At 34.1% G+C, this 23545-nt stretch overlaps 1 protein-coding gene across 5 annotated transcripts in view; it reads right to left on the reverse strand.

The window, feature by feature from the left end:
- Nucleotides 1-23242, reverse strand: part of LOC149787228 (embryonic polyadenylate-binding protein-like) — a 79774-nt gene extending 56532 nt beyond the window's left edge. For 3 of the 5 annotated variants that reach the window (XM_089977728.1, XM_089977726.1, XM_089977727.1), the window contains exons 1-5: nucleotides 22905-23242; nucleotides 19748-20065; nucleotides 14815-15008; nucleotides 1973-2088; nucleotides 1521-1677 (exon numbers count right to left, since the gene is read on the reverse strand). In XM_089977728.1, the coding sequence (XP_089833854.1) occupies nucleotides 1521-1677; nucleotides 1973-2088; nucleotides 14815-15008; nucleotides 19748-19940 (660 nt within the window). In that variant the 5' untranslated portion in view covers nucleotides 19941-20065; nucleotides 22905-23242. Of the gene's footprint in view, nucleotides 1-1520; nucleotides 1678-1972; nucleotides 2089-14814; nucleotides 15009-19747; nucleotides 20066-22407; nucleotides 22503-22904 lie in introns of those variants that run through there. The other 2 variants (XM_089977724.1, XM_089977725.1) reach the window with 2 other exon arrangements.
- Nucleotides 23243-23545: the final 303 nt, after the last annotated feature.

Below are 23545 nucleotides of genomic sequence, written 5' to 3' on the forward strand. Positions count from 1 at the left end.
CTAAGAAACTGAGTGAGGCAGAAAAGTGTGGTAGAAAATACTGCAGACTGTGCCAAAATGCATCATCAAAATTTAAAACCAATCTTTATTTGGACAAAATCACTGAATATTGAGTCTGAGCATGAAAATTGTTGTTGTTGTGGGGTTTAATGCCATTTTTCAGTACATAATAGGCTATGCATGGCGGCCAGTATTAATGGTGGAGGAAGAACTCAGGGAAACCCTGGGAAGAACCACCGACCCATGAGAAGCTGAGCATGAAAATAACTACATCAATGGTATTTCCTAAACTAGTATAGATTTTCCAAAATTCATCCTGATAGCTTCTAAATAATTAGCTTCCAGAGATTAGCAGACAACCACACAATCACATCCATGCTTTGCAAATTACAGATTTACCCTTGCTGCTGACTCGGGCTCCTCATAGCTGACAAAACTGAATCCACGATTCTTCCCATCAAATGTTGTACAAGAGAAAACATACTTGCCATGACATGTCATGTCACATGAAAAACAGTTCTGAACACACACCCCACCCCCAACATGGTCATATTTAGAAAAACACCATTTTAGACACCCAAAACACACCCCAAAAAAAAAAAAGGGCCATGTTTAGAAAAACACAATTTTGGACATGCAAAACCAAGAAATTTTTTACAAATCACCATTCTGAGATTACTTCATTGGCTAACAAAAGCTACAGTGATGTGTCAAATTCTGCTGTTGGTAAGTCCATTTAGCTAGTTTGCATAAGGTAAAGTACATATAGTTGAACAACCCAATTAAGTAAATCAAAGTGACATAATGAAGAACAAATATAATTACACATCACTGCCTTGAAAGACAATGTTGAAGCCAGCTTTGATAAAGTTTGTGACTGGCAGCAACGTTTCTCAGATTTTTACTCCATATGTAAATTTATGAAGAACATGGTTATTTCAGTTGCTAGAATAGTGCTAAAGTGTGATTCATTTTTGAAAGACTGTGATTCTGGAATCAAAATGCTGTCTGGTCAGTAATTTTCTGCAAGGTGTACATCTTTTTTTTAACACAGGGGCTAAATTTGGCCATTCTGTTGGTAAACTTCCAGAGTCAACTGACAATTGGTAAATAGTTCACATTCCTGGGGCGAGTTGGTGGGCGAGGCTAGTTGGTGGGTGCAGCTTTTTAGGATTAAGTTGGCAATGTTGTCTGGTCAACTTGCTTTGGAGGTATTTATATTTGACAAAAGTTTTTCAATGCCTTCTGTTGTTATGGTAAGACTTGTTAAGTTATAGTTGTAAGATTTTTCCATTTCTGGAATAAAGTTGTTAATGTCTTTGGTGAAAACTGATTTAAATTTTAATTTTAATTTTTTAATATTAGTCACAAAATGAATCTAATTAGATATGAAATATTGCAGTACTGAATCACATGCAAATGCGTGATTGGCCAATGCATAATGCACCTGTAGATCAAGGTCTACAATATCTTCCCTTTTTAATATTTATAAATAGACTGTGCACAGGATAATGTGATACCTTTGTGCTGATGATGTTTCCATAAGGTTCAAACATATCCTGCAAACCATCATCATCAACATCTGAAAAGTTTCTGACATAAACATTGTTGAATTTCTTCACTTTATCTCCCACCATCTCCAACCGCTCACGTCGGTTCATGAATCTGCTCACATAGCTGCAACATGAGAGAAATTAATTTAACTAATTAATTTAATTATTTATTTTAACTATTTAATGAATAATAAATGGAGGACAGATAACAAGACAAAAAAATTAATTATGCTGTAGTTCTTGCCATTTCACATTCTGTATATCAGGTTTTTTTTGCCTGCCATTAACTACTAACAGATTTTACTAACCACTTCAGCCCTAGCATTGTGCTTTCATTTAGTCAGATCTTTAAGTAAAAGTTACATCTTGCTAAAGTCAGGTATGTGTAAATACAGTATCTTGGCAAATTGAATACCTACACTTTTTTACCATTCAGCAACATGCCATTGACCATCTCTATGGCATTCCTTGCTGCTTCTTCAGTCTCAAAGTGGACAAATCCATATCCTCGGGATCCATGCTCATCGCAAACAATCTACAATTGAGAAAACTTGTCTCTGAATGTGTAATGCATATACACAGTCTGCTCCTTCTTTGTCTGCACAATTTAAAGCAGAAAATTAAAGACAATCATGCATGTTTTTAAATTTACTTTCGCTTTGGTCAAACATGCTGCCACTAAAATTGCCATCTGCAATGTTTTTGCAATAAATCTATTTCCAGTGATAAATTATGTGACCAACTTTTTCCAGGTATACAATGAGTTGGCTTAATTTTGGGGTATAATTCAGGCATAATAGTTGCCTTTTGGGCTTAATTTTGGGGTATAATTCAGACATAATAGTTGCCCTTTGGGCTTAATTTTGGGGTATAATTCAGGCATAATAGTTGCCTTTTGGGCTTAATTTTGAGGTAAAATTCAGGCATAATAGTTGCCCTTTGGGCTTAATTTTGGGGTATAATTCAGACATAATAGTTGCCTTTGGGCTTAATTTTTGGTGTATAATTCAGGCATAATAGTTGCCCTTTGGGCTTAATTTTTGGTGTATAATTCAGGCATAATAGTTGCCCTTTGGGGTTAATTTTGGGGTATATTCAAGCATAATAGTTACCTTTTGGGCTGAAATTTTCACTTTAATTTACCAAGAAAACAAAATATCTTCACCTTTCAATCAACTGGTGCCTACCTCAGTAGAGCAATAATTGAACAGATTTATAAAATACTGAATCCTGCAAGATTTTTCATGGAAATTCCCCCTTTTGTGATCAGGAATGTAGAATAGGCCTGATTGCAAAAGTCAACTGAATGCTGGCTCAGTAGTAACCAAACGGTAATCTGGATTTCAAATCCCAGATCATTCCAGGATGCTGGATAATGGGAGCCGAGTGCCTTTTCCTAGGATACACCATGAAAACTAACTAAGCCTGGCTATTTCTGACAATAATGGGATATTTGTGAGGTAGATATAACTGTACAGTCTCACTATAACTGCAAAAGACCCTGATCTGGTTGCATTATGAACTTGCAGTTCAAGCTCCATATTGTTTATTCCGTTGATTACTAATAACAAATGGTATAAACCCAGATAATGCATTAGAAAATTAAGGTCTGTAATTGGATGTAATGTGAATGCAAGTATGTATGGTAGAATAAGTGATCAAAAATAACATTTTAGTTTTAAAATTGTACACCTGGAAGAGGCTTTTTTTCTTGAAGAATATGCCAGCAGATTTTGGCCTATACAGTGTGGAACTGGATCTAACTTGTACACAAGTATATATGGTAATATGAGGGATCAAAATAACACTTCTGTTTGTACACTGGAAGGCATTTTGTTTTAAAAACTAGTTGAGGAATTCCTCACGTTTGGAGATAAAATGATTAATGTCAGGAAAGTGTGAGGTAGAACTGCTATATTTTAATCCTTAACGCATTTGGAAAACTCATAATTCCAAACCAAGCAATACAAAAGATTCTAAAGCTCTCAATAAGAGGAAGAAAGTTGAAGATGTTTAGTAAAACGGGGGCAAGATTATTTACCATCTAGCAAGGCACTTTACTCCACATCAAACAGTCAACTATTTATATTGTTGTGCCTCACAAAACATTAAACTATTCCAAAATAAAAACAAATCTTGGTGATAAAATTAATAAGTGTCACAGCAAAAACCTGCATTGAAATTGAAAAGCAAATGACAGAAGGAACACGAATACTGTATATTCCCTAACTAATGCCAGCACTCTAATTAACACCTACTCCCCTTTCCTTTGAACAAAATATTTAAAAGATACAGTGTAAGACCTGTCCTTGTCAATACCTGTCTGCTTCAAAACCATGATTACAACAAAATGCTCCAGCAGTCAAAGTTAATCACACAGTTACAATGTACAAACAATATCAACATATAAATTACTAAAGTCACACGCACGCATGTAGCATTAAGCATGACACAATAGCTGGGCAACAATATCAAAGACTTTAGCTGGGCAGCAAGATAAATGTCTTTAACTGAGTGGCATGTTCAATGACTTTAGCTGAGTGTCAAGTTCAAAGACTTTAATAGGGTGGCAAGTTCAAAGTCTTTAGCTGGGCAGCAAGTTCAAAGGCTTTAGCTGGGCAGCAAGTTCAAAGACTTTACCTGGGCAGCAAGTTCAAAGACTTTAACTGAGTGTCAAGTTCAAAGACTTTAGCTGGACAGCAAGTTCAAAGACTTTAGATGGGTGGCAAATTCAAAGACTTTAACTGAGTGTCAAGTTCAAAGACTTTAGCTGGGCAGCAAGTTCAAAGACTTTAGCTGGGCAGCAAGTTCAAAGACCTTACCTGGGCAGCAAGTTCAAAGACTTTAACTGAGTGTCAAGTTCAAGGACTTTAGCTGGGCAGCAAGTTCAATGACTTTAACTGAGTGTCAAGTTCAAAGACTTTAGCTGGGCAGCAAGTTCAAAAACTTTAGCTGGGCAACAAGTTCAAAGACTTTAGCTGGGCAGCAAGTTCAAAGACCTTACCTGGGCAGCAAGTTCAAAGACTTTAACTGAGTGTCAAGTTCAAATATTTAGCTGGGCAGCAAGTTCAAAGACTTTAGATGGGTGGCAAATTCAAAGCCTTTAAGTGAGTGTCAAGTTCAAAGACTTTAGCTGGGCAGCAAATTTAAATATTTTAACTGAGTGTCAAGTTCAAAGTCTTTAGCTGGGCAGCAAGTTCAAAGACTTTAGATGGGCAGCAAGTTCAAAGACTTTACCTGGGCAGCAAGTTCAAAGACTTTAACTGAGTGTCAAGTTCAAATACTTACCAGTCCTACTTCAACCAGCTGCTGAGTGGGAAAATGTGTTGATCAACTGATCTTTTTAACTTCACTGATATTTACAATGACTGAGTGGCTAATTTACATGTGATCCTTATAAGAGTACATCAAAAGAACAACTTTAGTTTTCATTATTGTGCTCTAATAAACAAACACCACTGGAAAATGTAATGCCCCCATGGGTGTTAATTAGGGAATATATAGTAAATAGAATTTCCATTGTGCTTTCTTTTGCTCTGACTTCTGTCACCCTAAAAAACATGTCTCTGGGAAATGTATGAAATCACAAGGTCTTTCAACCCCAAAACCAAATTCTACATTCCTGAAACAGTTTTAAGACTAAAAACTATTAAGAGATTAAATATTTATCAATGAGACTTTCATCTGGAAACACAGAGAGAAAAAATATTAGACTGATCCATCAAGTACTAGTCATCAATTTTCTGTTTTAAAGTTTACTGTTAAAGGTCTTCTTTCATTTCAAAACATGAGTAGAGCATTCTGTTATAAACCATGCAAAAATATTTATTTTTATATTCTGGGCTACCAAAGATCTGAACTTTCAGCTCAAATATGCATGATATTCTCAAAGGACAAAGTGTTATTCCTGTCATTGAGTCCCCAAATGCATCTCATTTTCCCCCTAGATGCTCCCTTCTTTCATATTTTAGTATGTTGTGGCCATGGCCAATCTGCAAAATAACTAATGGCTAGACTTAAGTAAAGACACATGGAGCCAGTGTGACTAATTAAGAGTTAATACTTTTCATTGTAAAATATCTACCAAATCTACCTTAACACACTTCAAAGAAACCATGTTATACTGAGTGTGTATGTATGCATCTGTAACTGGTTGGCAAATAAACAATGCCCTAGTCTCTTGTAGTGGTGTTTATATTAAATTGGTGACAGTGACCTGAAAAAAAAATCAGACAGTAAGGGAGCTTTCTCAGAGTATGATTTCAACAACACAAGTGATTTCTGTAAGGCACCAAAGGTATCCAAAGACATTTTAAATAGTGCAGAAAAGTACTTTCACTCATAAAAATGAGTCAGAAGAATCAATTTTAACATTTTGGGAAACAGGCTTGGGATGAAAAATTACACTGATGCCAACAAAAGAGAAAGCAAAACTTCCATTAGCTGGTGATATTTGAACATGTGATAATTCGTCTTGAACACAGTACAGATCTGCGATATGTATTTTATGTAACAGGCATGTAACAAGATCAAATTTATCCTTTCTATAGTGCCGACATTTTATCCCACTTTTACTCCTTATGGCCGACTGTTTATTAATTAACAAATTTATTCTGAAGTAGTTTTTCCACATATGCTGCCTAGTATATTTTTGGGTTACATTCTTTCATTTAATGATTGCAACTTTTAAAAAAACACACACACACATATTGTTCTTATGTCGGAATGGAGATGCTATTTTACTTGCAAAGAAAACCATACAGCATTCTTAATGATCTTTCTTGGGATTAGAACTATTGTATATGTTGAGACACCATATAATTAATTGGTAACATAATTAATTTCTAAAGTAAGATCTCTGTGTACTGTATGTTCTTTCACATCCAAAAAATGTACTCAAATTTAAATTTTATTAAAAATAATAAAATAAAAGAACAGTGTTTTCACACATATTCTTACTGACTGCAAACTTTCCAAGAATAAAATATTTTAAATGTAAGTGCAATATTGTCAACTAGACGTTTGCAATACGTACAAAATACTTTAAATTCAAACATTTTTACATTATCATGTCACTATTTGAATAAAGAAGAGGCAGAACAAAGAAACATGATAAAAGATATATGGGAGTATCTTTTTATAAGGACACATATACATAACATGTACATAAGTGTGTGTGTGTGTGTGTGATTTTTAATTTTAACATAGCTTTAACAATTTTCCAGTCATAATAGCTACGATGTCTGCAGTGTGGCATAATCCTGAAACCAGGCTGACCAGTCCTAACACTAACCTCTTAATGCTGAGTGCCAAGCAAGGCAGTTGCTAGTACCATTGTTAAAAGTCTTTGGCATGACTCTGCCGGGTTTTGAACCTGCAGCCTCCTGTAATCAAACATGCATAACTGTCCACATAAATGTATGTACATAGACGGATACATGATGAATGTTTGAGCCTAGATGATACAAATTAAGAGGAAAGTTTTAAAATATTATTAGAGACAGAAGAATAAGAAACAAAAAGAAAAAGAAAGGACAACACCTGTGTAAAAATAAACACATAAAACCATAGCACAGGACCCTGCATGCACAAACAAAATATGAATGAGGGTGATGGTGAGAGATGCAACAATACATGCATACATGTATGAAAAATACGACAATTAATAGGCATAATTCTTTGAATCTTACTATATATTTTTTCAAATAATACAAATGTAAGTAAAATGCAACCATTGTATGTCTGTCCTCGTACATAAAAAGGGGATAATAGTATTACAACAAAAACACTACAGAAAAAAATAAATAGAGGAAGAAATAACAACACATATTTAAACTCAAAGACCTCTAGCCATCAATCACTCATGAATAGAAACCAGAGATAAAGATAAAGGCATGGAAAATGGCACAACAGGCAAAGATACTTGAAGGGAGAGATATACAGGACAAATATATCAAAAGATCAAATAACTATTTACAAAAATTAAAGATAAAACAAAGATAAATTCAATTCACAATGTTATTTCAAAAGCATTTTTCACTTATTGAAAGGAAAAACAAAAATAATCATCAAAAGGGAGAACATGGAAATACCATAAAACAACCCTTCATATTGAGACCAATGAGGGAGTACTGCTTCCATTATCAAACAACTCATACTTGTTATATTTTATGTTTTGCTGTACAATATATTTGATGCAATAAATATTCTGCTTTGTTTATCTGGATAATATCATTATGATACAGTACGACTATCAGTACACCAGCACATTCAAAACTATTAGTACATCAGCACATTCAAGACTATCAGTACATCAGTACATTCAAAATTGGAATTTACTTGAAACACCACTGGAATTGATTTGGAAGATTCTATATTTTAGGAATATTTGGGATTTAATTCACAATACCGTAAGTTCCTTTTAAATTGTCATGTTTGCATTCTCGGGAAATAAATTATTTGTTGAATTTTACTAAACCTGTTGGTTTTGCTTTTACTTTACTTAGTTCAAGACCACAGAGTCATAACAACAGCTTCAAGTCAATCATCAATATGTCAATATTTTTACTCAACATAATGGATACACTATGATACATACTACTTCACAGGCCCATATCATTTACTCAACATAATGGATACACTATGATACACACACTACTTCACAGGACCATATCATTTACTCAATATAACTGATACACTATGATACACACACTAATTCACAGTACCATATCATTTACTCAACATAATGGATACACTATGATACACACACTACTTCACAGGCCCATATCATTTACTCAACATAACTGATACACTATGATACACACACTACTTCACAGTACCATATCATTTACTCAACATAATGGATACACTATGATACACACACTACTTCACAGGACCATATCATTTACTCAACATAACTGATACACTATGATACACACACTACTTCACAGGACCATATCATTTACTCAACATAATGGACACACTATGATACACACACTAATCACAGTACCATATCATTTACTCAACATAACTGATACACTATGATACACACACTACTTCACAGGACCATATCATTTACTCAACATAACTGATACACTATGATACACACACTACTTCACAGGACCATATCATTTACTCAACATAACTGATACACTATGATACACACACTAATCACAGTACCATATCATTTACTCAACATAATGGATACACTATGATACACACACTACTTCACAGGACCATATCATTCACTCAACATAACTGATACACTATGATACACACACTACTTCACAGTACTAAATCATTTACTCAACATAATGGACACACTATGATACCCACACTACTTCACAGGACCATATCATTTACTCAACATAATGGATACACTATGATACACACACTAATCACAGTACTAAATCATTTACTCAACATAATGGACACACTATGATACACACACTACTTCACAGTACCATATCATTTACTCAACATAATGGACACACTATGATATCCACACTACTTCACAGGACCATATCATTTACTCAATATAACTGATACACTATGATACACACACTAATTCACAGTACCATATCATTTACTCAACATAATGGACACACTATGATACACACACTAATCACAGTACCATATCATTTACTCAACATAATGGATACACTATGATACACACACTACTTCACAGTACTAAATCATTTACTCAACATAATGGACACACTATGATACCCACACTACTTCACAGGACCATATCATTTACTCAACATAATGGATACACTATGATACACACACTACTTCACAGGACCATATCATTTACTCAATATAACTGATACACTATGATACACACACTAATTCACAGTACCATACCATTTACTCAACATAATGGATACACTATGATACACACACTACTTCACAGGCCCATATCATTTAATCAACATAACTGATACACTATGATACACACACTACTTCACAGTACCATATTATTTACTCAACATAATGGATACACTATGATACACACACTACTTCACAGTACCATATCATTTACTCAACATAACTGATACACTATGATACACACACTACTTCACAGTACTAAATCATTTACTCAACATAATGGACACACTATGATACCCACACTACTTCACAGTACCATATCATTTACTCAACATAACTGATACACTATGATACACACACTACTTCACAGGACCATATCATTTACTCAACATAACTGATACACTATGATACACACACTAATCACAGTACCATATCATTTACTCGACATAATGGATACACTATGATACACACACTACTTCACAGGACCATATCATTTACTCAACATAACTGATACACTATGATACACACACTAATTCACAGTACCATATCATTTACTCAACATAATGGATACACTATGATACACACACTACTTCACAGGCCCATATCATTTACTCAACATAATGGATACACTATGATACACACACTACTTCACAGGCCCATATCATTTACTCAACATAACTGATACACTATGATACACACACTACTTCACAGTACTAAATCATTTACTCAACATAATGGACACACTATGATACCCACACTACTTCACAGGACCATATCATTTACTCAACATAATGGATACACTGATACACACACTACTTCACAGTACCATATCATTTTTGATGGTGGATACATTTCATTTGTACAGAAACTGCCTATGAAGAATGAAAATAAAAAATATAAACAATATAATATTTGTTTCTTTCAGTGTATTATGAAATAAGCATTCTATTTACTGACTTTCCTACATTATTGTAACATGCAGGGTAGGAGGCAGCAATTTCAACACAATTTGTAAGTTTTGGTAACAAAAAGTTTAACCATAAATTATAGGACAAGAAGACAAAAATGTTATTTTCTCTTGTCCCAAGATATATGGTAATTGTTGATTTTATTATTTTACTATTTTATTTTATTATTATTATTTTTTGTTATTGTTGTCAAAGGGGTAAAAACAAATATCCATTTATATGTATAATTTTTAAACTTAAAATTATATTTACTGGAAAATATTTTCTTTTATTGCGATGTTATAAATGACAATTAATTCAATACTGACATTTACTAGAATAATGAGCACATGCTTTCTCATTTTCCTTTCTAGGCTTCTGAAAGTGAGGGACCAAGTTTATGCAAGGGACACTCAGAAATAGTATGGGGACTCTCAAATTCCATCACTGCAGAGTCCAGGACTCTTCATCCTGCAACTCGGTTCAGAGCCCATGGATATTTATTGTTATATTTAATCTAAACAAGCGGATTTTAAAACAGATAAATATTGTATTATTTTGAACAATGAAACATGAAGTGATGCATCATGGGAAATAGTAACCATCACACAGCTATCAACATGACAGACCCAACTATGAGAGTGAATCAGTCATGATAGCCAATTCAATGGCAGAGAATGACTGTTCCTCATTGCCATCAATGCCGTCAGATGAGAATAATTAGTCCTAAGACAAATGGAGCAATGAGTGTCAATAATGATGTGGCTGGAAAGAAAAAGAAGAAAATGAGAGTTTTTAGAAAGGAATGGAAGCATAAAAATAAAGGCACAATTAAAACGTGGATGAAAATGTTATGATATGCAATGAATTTTGCATGTAATTTAACAACAGAATAAACTACAAATTAGCATCATTAACTGAATGGATGAGCTGTAGTTTGACAACAGTGTTATAGTTGGGGAGTGAGTAGCACTTGTATGCCATAAGGAAATAGTGCTACAGAAGGTGGATAATATGAAAGACCAATGAACACTTACAAAATTCAGCATATCACTTTGTGATGCGTTTCATACATTCTACTTATTATCCCTGTTTGTTAAATCTTGAAAGAGTGAATGGACCTAAAGAGTTCAGATCATAAAGAACTGTTGTGTGAAGGAAACAAAAACAAAACAGTTAGGATGGAGAAGATCATCTAACTTATTATCTGGTTTTAGTAAGAGTGACAGAATACTTTCTGGGTAAAGGAGGCCTTTTACTTATTATCTGGTTTTTGGTAAGAGTACTAGGATATTGTTTGGGTAACGGAGGCCTTTTACTTATTATCTGGTTTTGGTAAGAGTGACGGAATACTTTCTGGGTAAGGGAGGCCTTTTACTTATTATCTGGTTTTGGTAAGAGTGGCATAATACTTTCTGGGTAAGGGAGGCCTTTTACTTATTATCTGGTTTTGGTAAGAGTGACATAATACTTTCTGGGTAAGGGAGGCCTTTTACTTATTATCTGGTTTTTGGTAAGAGTGACAGAATACTTTCTGTGTAAGGTAGGCCTTTTACTTATTATCTGGTTTTGGTAAGAGTAATAGGATATTGTTTGGGTAAGGGAGGCCTTTTACTTATTATCTGGTTTTTGGTAAGAGTGACTGGATATTGTTTGTGAAAGGGAGGTCTTTTACTTATTATCTGGTTTTTGGTAAGAGTGACAGGATATTGTTTGTGAAAGGGAGGTCTTTTACTTATTATCTGGTTTTTGGTAAGAGTGATAGGATATTGTTTGGGTAAGGGAGGCCTTTTACTTATTATCTGGTTTTGGTAAGAGTGACAGAATACTTTCTGGGTAAGGGAGGCCTTTTACTTATTATCTGGTTTTTGGTAAGAGTGACAGAATACTTTCTGTGTAAGGTAGGCCTTTTACTTATTATCTGGTTTTGGTAAGAGTAATAGGATATTGTTTGGGTAAGGGAGGCCTTTTACTTATTATCTGGTTTTTGGTAAGAGTGACAGGATATTGTTTGTGAAAGGGAGGTCTTTTACTTATTATCTGGTTTTTGGTAAGAGTGACAGGATATTGTTTGTGAAAGGGAGGTCTTTTACTTATTATCTGGTTTTTGGTAAGAGTGATAGGATATTGTTTGGGTAAGGGAGGCCTTTTACTTATTATCTGGTTTTGGTAAGAGTGACAGAATACTTTCTGGGTAAGGGAGGCCTTTTACTTATTACCTGGTTTTGGTAAGAGTGACAGAATACTTTCTGGGTAAGGGAGGCCTTTTACTTATTATCTGGTTTTGGTAAGAGTGACAGAATACTTTCTGGGTAAGGGAGGCCTTTTACTTATTATCTGGTTTTTGGTAAGAGTGACAGAATACTTTCTGTGAAAGGTAGGCCTTTTACTTATTATCTGGTTTTGGTAAGAGTAATAGGATATTGTTTGGGTAAGGGAGGCCTTTTACTTATTATCTGGTTTTTGGTAAGAGTGACAGGATATTGTTTGTGAAAGGGAGGCCTTTTACTTATTATCTGGTTTTTGGTAAGAGTGATAGGATATTGTTTGGGTAAGGGAGGCCTTTTACTTATTATCTGGTTTTGGTAAGAGTGACAGAATACTTTCTGGGTAAGGGAAGCCTTTTACTTATTATCTGGTTTTGGTAAGAGTGACAGAATACTTTCTGGGTAAGGGAGGCCTTTTACTTATTATCTGGTTTTTGGTAAGAGTGACAGGATATTGTTTGTGAAAGGGAGGCCTTTTACTTATTATCTGGTTTTTGGTAAGAGTGATAGGATATTGTTTGGGTAAGGGAGGCCTTTTACTTATTATCTGGTTTTGGTAAGAGTGACAGAATACTTTCTGGGTAAGGGAAGCCTTTTACTTATTATCTGGTTTTGGTAAGAGTGACAGAATACTTTCTGGGTAAGGTAGGCCTTTTACTTATTATCTGGTTTTGGTAAGAGTAATAGGATATTGTTTGGGTAAGGGAGGCCTTTTACTTATTATCTGGTTTTTGGTAAGAGTGACAGGATATTGTTTGGGTAAGGGAGGCCTTTTACTTATCTGGTTTTTGGTAAGAGTGATAGGATATTGTTTGGGTAAGGGAGACCTTTTACTTATTATCTGGTTTTTGGTAAGAGTGACAGGATATTATTTGGGTGTAGCAAACAGACTGATAGAGTTTGCACAACATCAAACTTGTTGCTCGACACTGCTCATACCACATATCTGAATTCAGCCCCTAGGATAGTACCAAACATAATGACTATTTCAGCTTATGTGATAATATATCTACAAGTACTATGAGTATTCCCTATATAGCTTCAAAGGCCTGATAGTATCCCCCACATGCCTTTGAAGGCCTGATGGAGACATGTGTACTATATCCCCCACTTGCCTTTGAAAGCCTGATAAGGCAGGTGTACTGTCAGTATTTATTACTTGCCCCTTAAAGTTTGCTGGAGTCAATGTATTGTGAGTATTGCTGCTTCCCTTTGAAGGCCTGATGGAGGCAGGTGTACTGTATTTCCCATTTGCCTTTGAAGGCCTAAAGCCTTGTCCATACCACTTGAAGCACATTTAAAAACTTCAAATGTTAATCAAAATTAAGAGGGCATTGGAACACATGAATGGTCATCTAATTAATTATATACCATCTATGTGGAAACAATATGTAGGTGAGAATAAAAGGGAATTCAAGTAAGAATAAAAGAACACCTCAGGGATATACATTACAAAAAGGATGCCCATATGTCTAAACACATTTACCAATCTGACCACAACATAAACTGTGTTCAGTATCAGATAATAGAAATCATGCAATCTGACCACAACATAAACTGTGTTAAGTATCAGATAATAGAAATCATGCAATCTGACCACAACATAAACTGTGTTAAGTATCAGATAATAGAAATGATGCAATCTGACCATAACCATAACATAAACTGTGTTAAGTATCAGATAACATAAATCATGCAATCTGACCACTACATAAACTGTGTTAAGTATCAGATATTAGAAATCATGCAATCTGACCACAACATAAACTGTGTTAAGTATCAAATAATAGAAATCATGCAATCGGATCCAGAGCTCTCAAGCAGCAACATCAGTTGAAAGATAGAGAACTTTATTTGATACACCTGAATTATGCACTCTTCAGCTAGTAGGGATCAACATCTCTGTTTAAATGGGAGTCCAGGTATTTTAACTTAAGTTTGTGTTGTTCTTTCCACTGCTTGCAAATGTTTCCAGGATTGTCAGTCTGTGAAGTGAAGCGCAGTATAGAAGACAGAAAGTGACACACACAGTTAGAGAAAGAAAAGTGACAGCATCTCTGGGGAGAATTATAAAGTCACTGGAGATTGATTTTAACAAAACTTGTGTACAATATCATACATGAAACTGAGTCCAGATTCTCCATACTGAAAGATCACATTCATGGCCATGTGATTTTCCATTAAACAACTGGTTAAACTCATAAAAATAAAATTTACCTTGCAAGAGAGGATATTTCCAAAGGCAGAGAATGTGTCATATAAAGCTTTATTGCCAATGCTCTTGTCCAGGTTCTTGATGAAAACATTGCCAACACCAGATCTGCGCAATGAGGAATCAGGCTGGGACCACATAATTCGGATAGGTCGGCCTTTCATGGTCTCAAAGTTCATGGTGTCTAATGCTCTTTCAGCTAAAAGTAAAAATGGAACCAATGACATTTAATCAGTGTTCATTATAATTTCAACACATTTAGCGTGCCAGTACCGATTTTTTCTAGATCATGAATCCATACAGTCTGGACTTTCCATTTTTCCCATGAAGTTTTACAAATTTACAATATTTTTCAATCTGACAATTTTTTTAGAGACATCATGTTTTTAAGCATATTGGAATAAATAAAGTTACAACATCAATTAGCATATATTTTACACATGATCATAAAAGCTTTATTGAACAGATGTGATCAAAGAGTCTCAAACTACTCTGGATACCCTAATTATTTGGTATATTTTATCTGATATCGAGTTACCATATTTATTGTAAATATTCAGACACAATAAAATAATTTTTTTCGTGTTCCAGAATATAGGGTGAAACATTTTTTCACCTAGGTCATGTGTCCATAGACATGAGAAATAAAATAAATTTGTTGAATTTGCACCCCACACACACACTGCACATTGCAATAAAATAAAACAAAATGCTTAATTGAAAACAAAAATGAAAGAAACTAACCTTATATTGTTATTATTTATTCCTTTTTTGTCATCATAAGCAATGTATTAAAGAACAAAATGCATTAATGAACTCCATTTGTATTGCATATGCATCCATACTGTAGTGTGTATCACGTATGTCAGACAACATGACACATTGTTCATTGTATTATATCTATGTTCACTATATGACAGTATCTAGCAAATAAAATCATTATTTTAAAATACATTCACTGTGAGTGCAAATGACAATCTATTCACTACAGAAAGTATTGTTAAAGCAAGATATTGATGTATATACTATTTACCCCACAAACACCCATTTGTATTAATTATGACTACAAATAGCAATCAAATAGAATCCAAGGTGGTAAATTAACACAACTGGCAGTGAGCAATAAAGTCATTGTTTGAGCTTACTAACAAGATATCAGATATAAAGGTTACTTTGTTATAATGCAAGCCAACTTCAGATTCTTTTAAGTGTGCCAATTTTCTTTTTTTTATACACAAAGTCAGCCAACAGGAAAGTCAATTTTGTTTCCTTTATACTGGTATTTTAGGGTATTTTGAAAATAAATTGTAACAGTGGAACAATTTTTAAAGCAAAACAATCTAGTGTTTTGTGCTTGGACATCAATGACCCAGTGTCTCTTTGAAGATTTGGAGGACAAAATAAAATCATTAGATGAATTTGATAAAACCTGAAGAAAAGATGATTTCACCAACAATACAATTATTATTATGGACAAAACTCCAGTGTACTTTGATCTCATTCCTGGATGGACTGTCAGTAAGAAGAGGGTCAAAAGTTTGAGAATTTGCATGACTGTGGCAGATTTTAAAAGATATTAATTTAGTCCCTGCAGTTTCCACAGCAGGAAATGTGTTGCCTTCAATGACAAATTTTTCAAAGCATGAGGGAGTTTAAATATTCATGCACAGAAAGGATGGATTGAACATGTGCCATAGAAGGGTTTGGATGATGAGGTTATGCTGCTGTGGATTAAAGAGTTTTAACACAAGTACAGTTTAATCAATCTTTTTTAATAAAATTTAATCTTTAGTGCATTTTCTGACATGTAATTTTCAAATGATTTAAATGTGTTCCACAACTTATGACTAAAAACAACCCAATGCCCAGAACATACAGTGCACAAACTATTACTTAAAATTTGAATTTATGGTGTGCCAACAAATAAGGTGTCCCAATATATACAGCAAATTACGGTACTTGGTACAGATCTTAATATACAAACCTAAGCCAATAATGTTCACCATAAAGTAGCATTCTTACATTATAGTGTTTCGATGAGCTCAGGTCATTATTGTATAAAGGATATAAAATTTTGTATGATAACGTAGGCTTAGGTCTTCATTGTATAAAGGACATCCAATTTTATATGAAAAAGTAGGCTCAGATCATTGGCCAGCATTATTTCTGTAGAACATGTACCATGAAGCAAGTCTGAGAGTCTGGACAGTGATAAAGTGGCAAAACAATGGTACCAATAAATAAACTGGTGTGATATGACTGTAAGTGGGGAGAAACCTACGTAGACATAACTGATATACTATATACTATATGTTATGCAATACAGTAAATTGTGTTCATGTTGTTCTTCAAGAGGTTGCAGATATTTTTTATCATGTTGTTGTAAATGTCCTTGCAGATGGTGGTGTCAAAATCACATCATCGTGATGACACCATGTTACTGTCACTCCTACAATTAGAACATTTATCTCCACATATCCAGATTTCATGTTCATGGTTTGACAAAGGTATTTCACCTGCAGTTTGAAAATCCTACCCTGTTAGGGCTTTTATTGTTAATTACAGACCAGGATTTTTGTCTGGATAACTGGTTATTTATGGGCAATAAACTGCATAACTGATGTATGCATGGCAAACAAGTCCAAATTACTCCAAATGATGTATGCATGGCAAACAAGTCCAAATTACTCCAAATGATGTATGCAAGCAAACAAGTCCAAATTACTCCAAATGATGTATGCATGGCAAACAAGTCCAAATTACTCCAAATGATGTATGCATGGCAAACAAGTCCAAATTTTTCAAAATGTTGGACTTAAATGAGGCGAGATATATTCAACAATTATGGCAATTTCTTTCTCTTAGAACATGGGGAAGATCATATTGTACAGTGTTTCAAAGTTGAAAGCAACTGATGGGGACCATATGGATTACTTATCAATTAACTGCCAAATAGCTATTCTAATATCACCCATGAAAAAAGTCTTTCCAGATGATGTATTTGTATGTTTGTCTTCACTTTATTATTTTAGAATTAAGCCATCTCATGCACATTTATGCAGTGATGTACATTTTTGTATTGCAATGCAATTCTGTCATCCATTATTGTTTTTTTTTATCTATGCATAGATCTCATTTGAACTGTAATGTATCTGTGCATAGATCTCATATGTACTGTTTTGTATCTATCATAGCTCACATTTGTACTGTTATGTATCTAAGTAGTTTTCATTTGTATTGTTATGTATCTATGCAGTTTCATTTGTATTGTTGTGTCTATGCAGTTTCCATTTGTATTGTTATCTATCTATGCAATTTTCATTGCATTATTATGGATCTATGTATAACTCTTGTCTGTATTATCTATGCATATATCTCATTTGTATTGTACTGTATCTATGCATAGTTCTCATTCATACTGCTTTGTATTGATGCAAAGCTCACATTTGTATTGTCATGTATCAATGCATAGCACTATTTTATATTATGTATCTATGCACAGCTCTTATTTGTATTGTTCTGTGTCTACTCATAGCTCTCATTTGTATTGTTCTGTATCTATACATAGCTCTCATTTGTATTGTTATGTATCTATAAGTCATTTGTTTTGTTATGTATCTATGCATAGCTTTTAATTGAAATGTTTTGTATTTATGCATAGTTCTTATTCGTATTATGTATCTATGCATAGGTTTTAACTGCAATGTCTTGTATTTATGCATAGCTCTTATTTGTATTGTTATGTATCTATGCATAGCTCTCATTTGTATTGTTCTGCAATCGTAAAACTCTCAATAGTTAACATATATAAACCTTCTCAGTCTTCTCCTGCATTTTATTATAGTTGCATACAAAGATGAATTTAAAGATTAGGTTGAAAGAGTTCGCATACCAGATGTTCTCTAATGAATGCCCCCACTTTAATTAAAAAGCCTTACCCTTTTATACAAACAGAAAATTTAAAACTACATCAATCAAATCCATGACCACAGCAAAATGCTACAGCAGTCGCAGTTAGTTGATCACACTGTTACAATGTATATACAGGTAAAACCCGTTATAACACGATACTTGGGGTCCAAAGAATATCATTATGATATAAGCAGGATCACATTAAAAAAATTTCGAACAACTTCCCCATAGAAAAGGTACATTGAAATTTCAATGTCATCAGTTTTAATTAACCTCTTGTTGATATAATCTACTAGGGATACGAATAATTTGCCTTTCCAAGAGCTTGTATTTAGGATGCTAAAAAAAGAGGTCACCTTAAATTAAAAAATGGGAGCCATGCTGCCATTGCGTTATAAGTGGAATTGCTTTATAAAGAATTGTGTTATAATGGGTTTTACCTGTATCATTGTATAAATTACTAAAGTCACAGGCACACATGTAGTTGGGCATGACACAATAGTTGGGCAGCAAGTTCAAAGGCTTACCAGTTCAACTTCAACCGGATGCTGATTGGGAAAATGTTTTGACTGATTAATCATTTTAACTTTGTTGGTACAGTATATACAATGATTGAATTCAGTGGCAGAAAGAACTCCAGATGTACTCTGATGTAGTCATTATAAGAGTACATCAAAAAAACAACTTTTGTTTCATTATTGTGCTCTAATAAATGCCCCCATTGTGAAAATGTAATGTCCCCCGGGGTAATTAATTAATGGATATACAATATATATTGATAATTTTTAAATTGCAATTCACACATCAATACTAAAGGCTGTGAATCAATCAAAAACTATATATTCTTTCTAAAAGATGTTTTTAACCTTCAATGAATATGAATAATGATTAGCAATTTGCCTCTATTCTCTATGTGTATTGACATGTATCATAACTTAGGCTGTGTATAGCTATATGGCATAAGCATATCGTTTCAGCCCCTAGTAAAAATGTTGGCATTTAATTCTTATTTATGCGAGAACATACCATCAGCAGGCTGCAGAAAGTTGACGTAGGCATAACCCAAGGAACATCTGGTGATTGCATCCCTACAAACTCGGACACTGAGCACAGGCCCTACTGTGGAGAATTTCTCAAGCAAAATGTCTTCCGTGATTTCAGGATGAAGATCTCCCACATATAGGGTATTGGTTTGGGGTCCAGCTGGGTTCATTGACATCTTGTCATGCTAATGTTAACACATTCAAAATGGTATTCAAAGCCCCTTCATTGGATAGTCCCGCTATGAAAGAGGTTGACCCTTCTGTGTATGATGGGGGTCGTATGATGGGGGTGGTATTTATTCTGAAACAATTAGCATGTAGCAATAAATGAACATGCTTACAGTTGCGTGACATAGATGCATTTGTATTAATTATATATATATATATATATATATATATATATATATATATATATATATATATATATAAAAATTACATGACCAGGATGTACTATTTTTAAATTAACATTTGTATAGATATAGTAGAACCTGTCTTGGAAGACCCCCTTTTTTGCCAACTAATAATGGTCTTTCAAGACAGATGATCTATCCTGAAAGGTAATGACACTATATAATGAATAAATCAATTGCATCAACAATGTGGTGTCTCAAGACAAGTGGTCTCTAAGGGCAGTGGTCTTTCAAGACAAGTTTTGCTGTATTATTAAATAAATTTCTTCATTTCAGACCATAATACAATTTTAAAATAATAATTTCACATAGCAACAAAAACATATAAATCACATTTCAGTCATGTCCTATCTATGGTGTCCACCAAACTCTATCGCCATCAGCTTATAAAAATAGTGCCCATGTTATAGAGAGTGCTGCCAAGTGTCTGGGTATTATGTATTCTGCAATGGAACTGCCATGACCATTTCTGAATCATTTCACCAGCAGATCATTAATCATAAAACTGCAATTGTTCAACAATCTTCATTCAAACCTGAATTTACAAATTTCTTTATGTTTCATAAATAACATAACCACATGAACAGTTCTTCTATTTTTGCCTAATTTCCTCAGTTTTAATAATCTGGTAATCATATTTATACATTTTAAACAAAGGTTTGAATCTTACATACTGAACCCAGGCATATATATCTTATCAATCCATCAATCTCAATCTTACATACTGAACCCAGGCATATATATCATATTAATCCATCAATCTCAGTCTTACATACTGTACACAGGCATATCTATCAATCCATCAATCTCAATCGTACATACTGAACCCAGGCATATCTATCAATCCATCCATTTGAATCTTACATACTGTACCCAGGCATATATATCAATCCATCAATATCAATCTTACATACTGTACACAGGCATATCTATCAATCCATCAATCTGAATCTTACATACTGTAGAAAACATATATATCAATCCATCAATCTCAATCTTGCATACTGTAGAAAACATATATATCAATCCATCAATCTGAATCTTACATAATGTACCCAGGCATATCAATCCATCAATCTGAATCTTACATACTGTACCCAGGCATATTAATCCATCAATCTCAGTCTTACATAATGTACCCAGGCATATATATCAATCCATCAATATCAATCTTACATACTGTACCCAGGCATATCTATCAACCCATTAATATTAATCTTATATACTGTACCCAGGCATATCTATCAATCCATTAATATGAATCTTATATACTGTACCCAGGCATATCTATCAACCCATCAATTTGAATCTTACATACTGTACACAGGCATATTTATCAATCCATCAACCTCAGTCTTACATACTGTACCCAGGCATATATATCAATCCATCAATCTCAATCTTACATACTGTACCCAGGCATATCTATCAATCCATCAATCTCAATCTTACATACTGTAGAAGAAAATATCAATCAATCCATCCATCTGAATCTTACATACTGTACCCAGACATATCTATCAATCCATCAATCTGAATCTTACATACCATACCCAGGCATATCTATCAATCCATCAATTTGAATCTTACATACTGTATGCAGGCATATCAGTCCATAAATCTCAAGCCTACATACTGTACATAGGCATATATATCAATCCATCCATATAACCATCCAATAAAAACAAAACGTTTTGTCATCTGATAAATACAATAATTAATGCAATGTGAAATGAAATTAATTTTACAGTAAGCTAAGATTTAAATAAATACCTCAATAAAAATACAAAAATATATGGCTTTAATTATAACATTAGTTAAATCGATGATTCACATGTCTAGCATGTTGTTGGGACTCGAGGAAAATAGCAGGGGCATTTCAAGTTCTGGGAGAAAAGAGTACAAGATCAAATATATCCTCGCTCCAATGTCGCACATAGGATCCAAAAGACATGGGACATGGTGTCCCCACCCTCCAAATTTGGCATTCATGAAGCCACAAAGGAAAATAATAGTAAATAATAGAGCTAAGAAAAATTTATAATCTTACTGCTTTTGACAGTGCTCTGGAATGTATTTTTCTTGGGCACTTACATTATTGCAATTAAAGTTTAAAAGAGTGATCAAAATCACTAACGAAAAAATTAACATGTTTTAATATCAGGTTATCCTTAAATTAGCTACACCATCGTTCCGGATCTTGCTCTCGTTTAACTTAATGTACACTCATTACCTAGTAGTCAAACAATGTAAGACATATCAAATGTTGCTTTTGTGTTGGTGCTACGTCCACAGGGGCTCGTTACAAAGAAAATCAAGGGATGGGGGTTCTAACCTGACGCACTGGGGCTCGTTTCAAAGAAAATCAAGGGATGGGGGTTCTAACCTGTAATAATATAACACGTTAGAACCCCCATCCCTTGATTTTCTTTGTAACGAGCCCCTGTGGCTATGTCCCATCATTCTCCAGAACAAAAATAACAGTAACTAATTACCTACCAACATTTTCTCATAATAAATTCCCGTTTTCTGAATTATATTTCTTTAGAAACAAAAATCATTAATTAAATAATAACGTGTGCATCTGCATAATTTAGTCTTTCTAGTCATTTTTTCAACCTCAAAATAAATTACATCTTTATCATCGTAGGGGCCACATAAACCTCGAAAATACGTTACATTGACAACCGACAAACACTTTATATTCCAATTCGGTCTGCTGAGTCTTACCAAAAAATTGCTCCACTTGTCCTCTTAAGAATCGAAGCATTTTACACTGCAGTTTGGAACACAGCATCAGATGGTATCACAGTTGTCCATACCTGTCAAGAGTCACGCATTGCGCGTGAGACACTTTTTTTTGTACATGAATAACGCACATCCTGAATTTTTCAAACGTTTTTTTAAAATATTGATGTAATATATTTGTAACTTAGCGATTTTCTGGTTTCCTGACACTCTCCAGTAAATCGTCACTTTTGCGAAAAGGAATTCCACAAGAAAGACTGACCGTGACGTGATATATACTTGGAACTGGGATAACGTCTAGTTTCGCTTTATAAAAATTGAACCAAATTTATAAAACGAAAGTAGAGATCACGGGATTTCCAAGCAACCTTGTATCTTATATGCTACCCCCAATATAGTTTCTTATCACTTTATTGAATATATAGTCCGAGAGGAGTTGAATGAAATGTAGTTCGACCCTTGCCCCCCTATTTTTGATATTTGAACATTTATGTTGGGGTGTCTGGTCAGAGTCCATTCCCTATCGAAAAGTTGGAATTCGCCGACACCATCTGGTGCCAGCATCGGGTAGCCGCTTAATAGCCGCACGGGTGCTCGGCGCGAGCTTCATGTTGAGTAGAAGA

This window comes from Sinohyriopsis cumingii, chromosome 12 (genome assembly GCF_028554795.1).
Source record: "Sinohyriopsis cumingii isolate HCF-2022 chromosome 12, ASM2855479v2, whole genome shotgun sequence".
NCBI classification, from domain to species: domain Eukaryota; kingdom Metazoa; phylum Mollusca; class Bivalvia; order Unionida; family Unionidae; genus Sinohyriopsis; species Sinohyriopsis cumingii.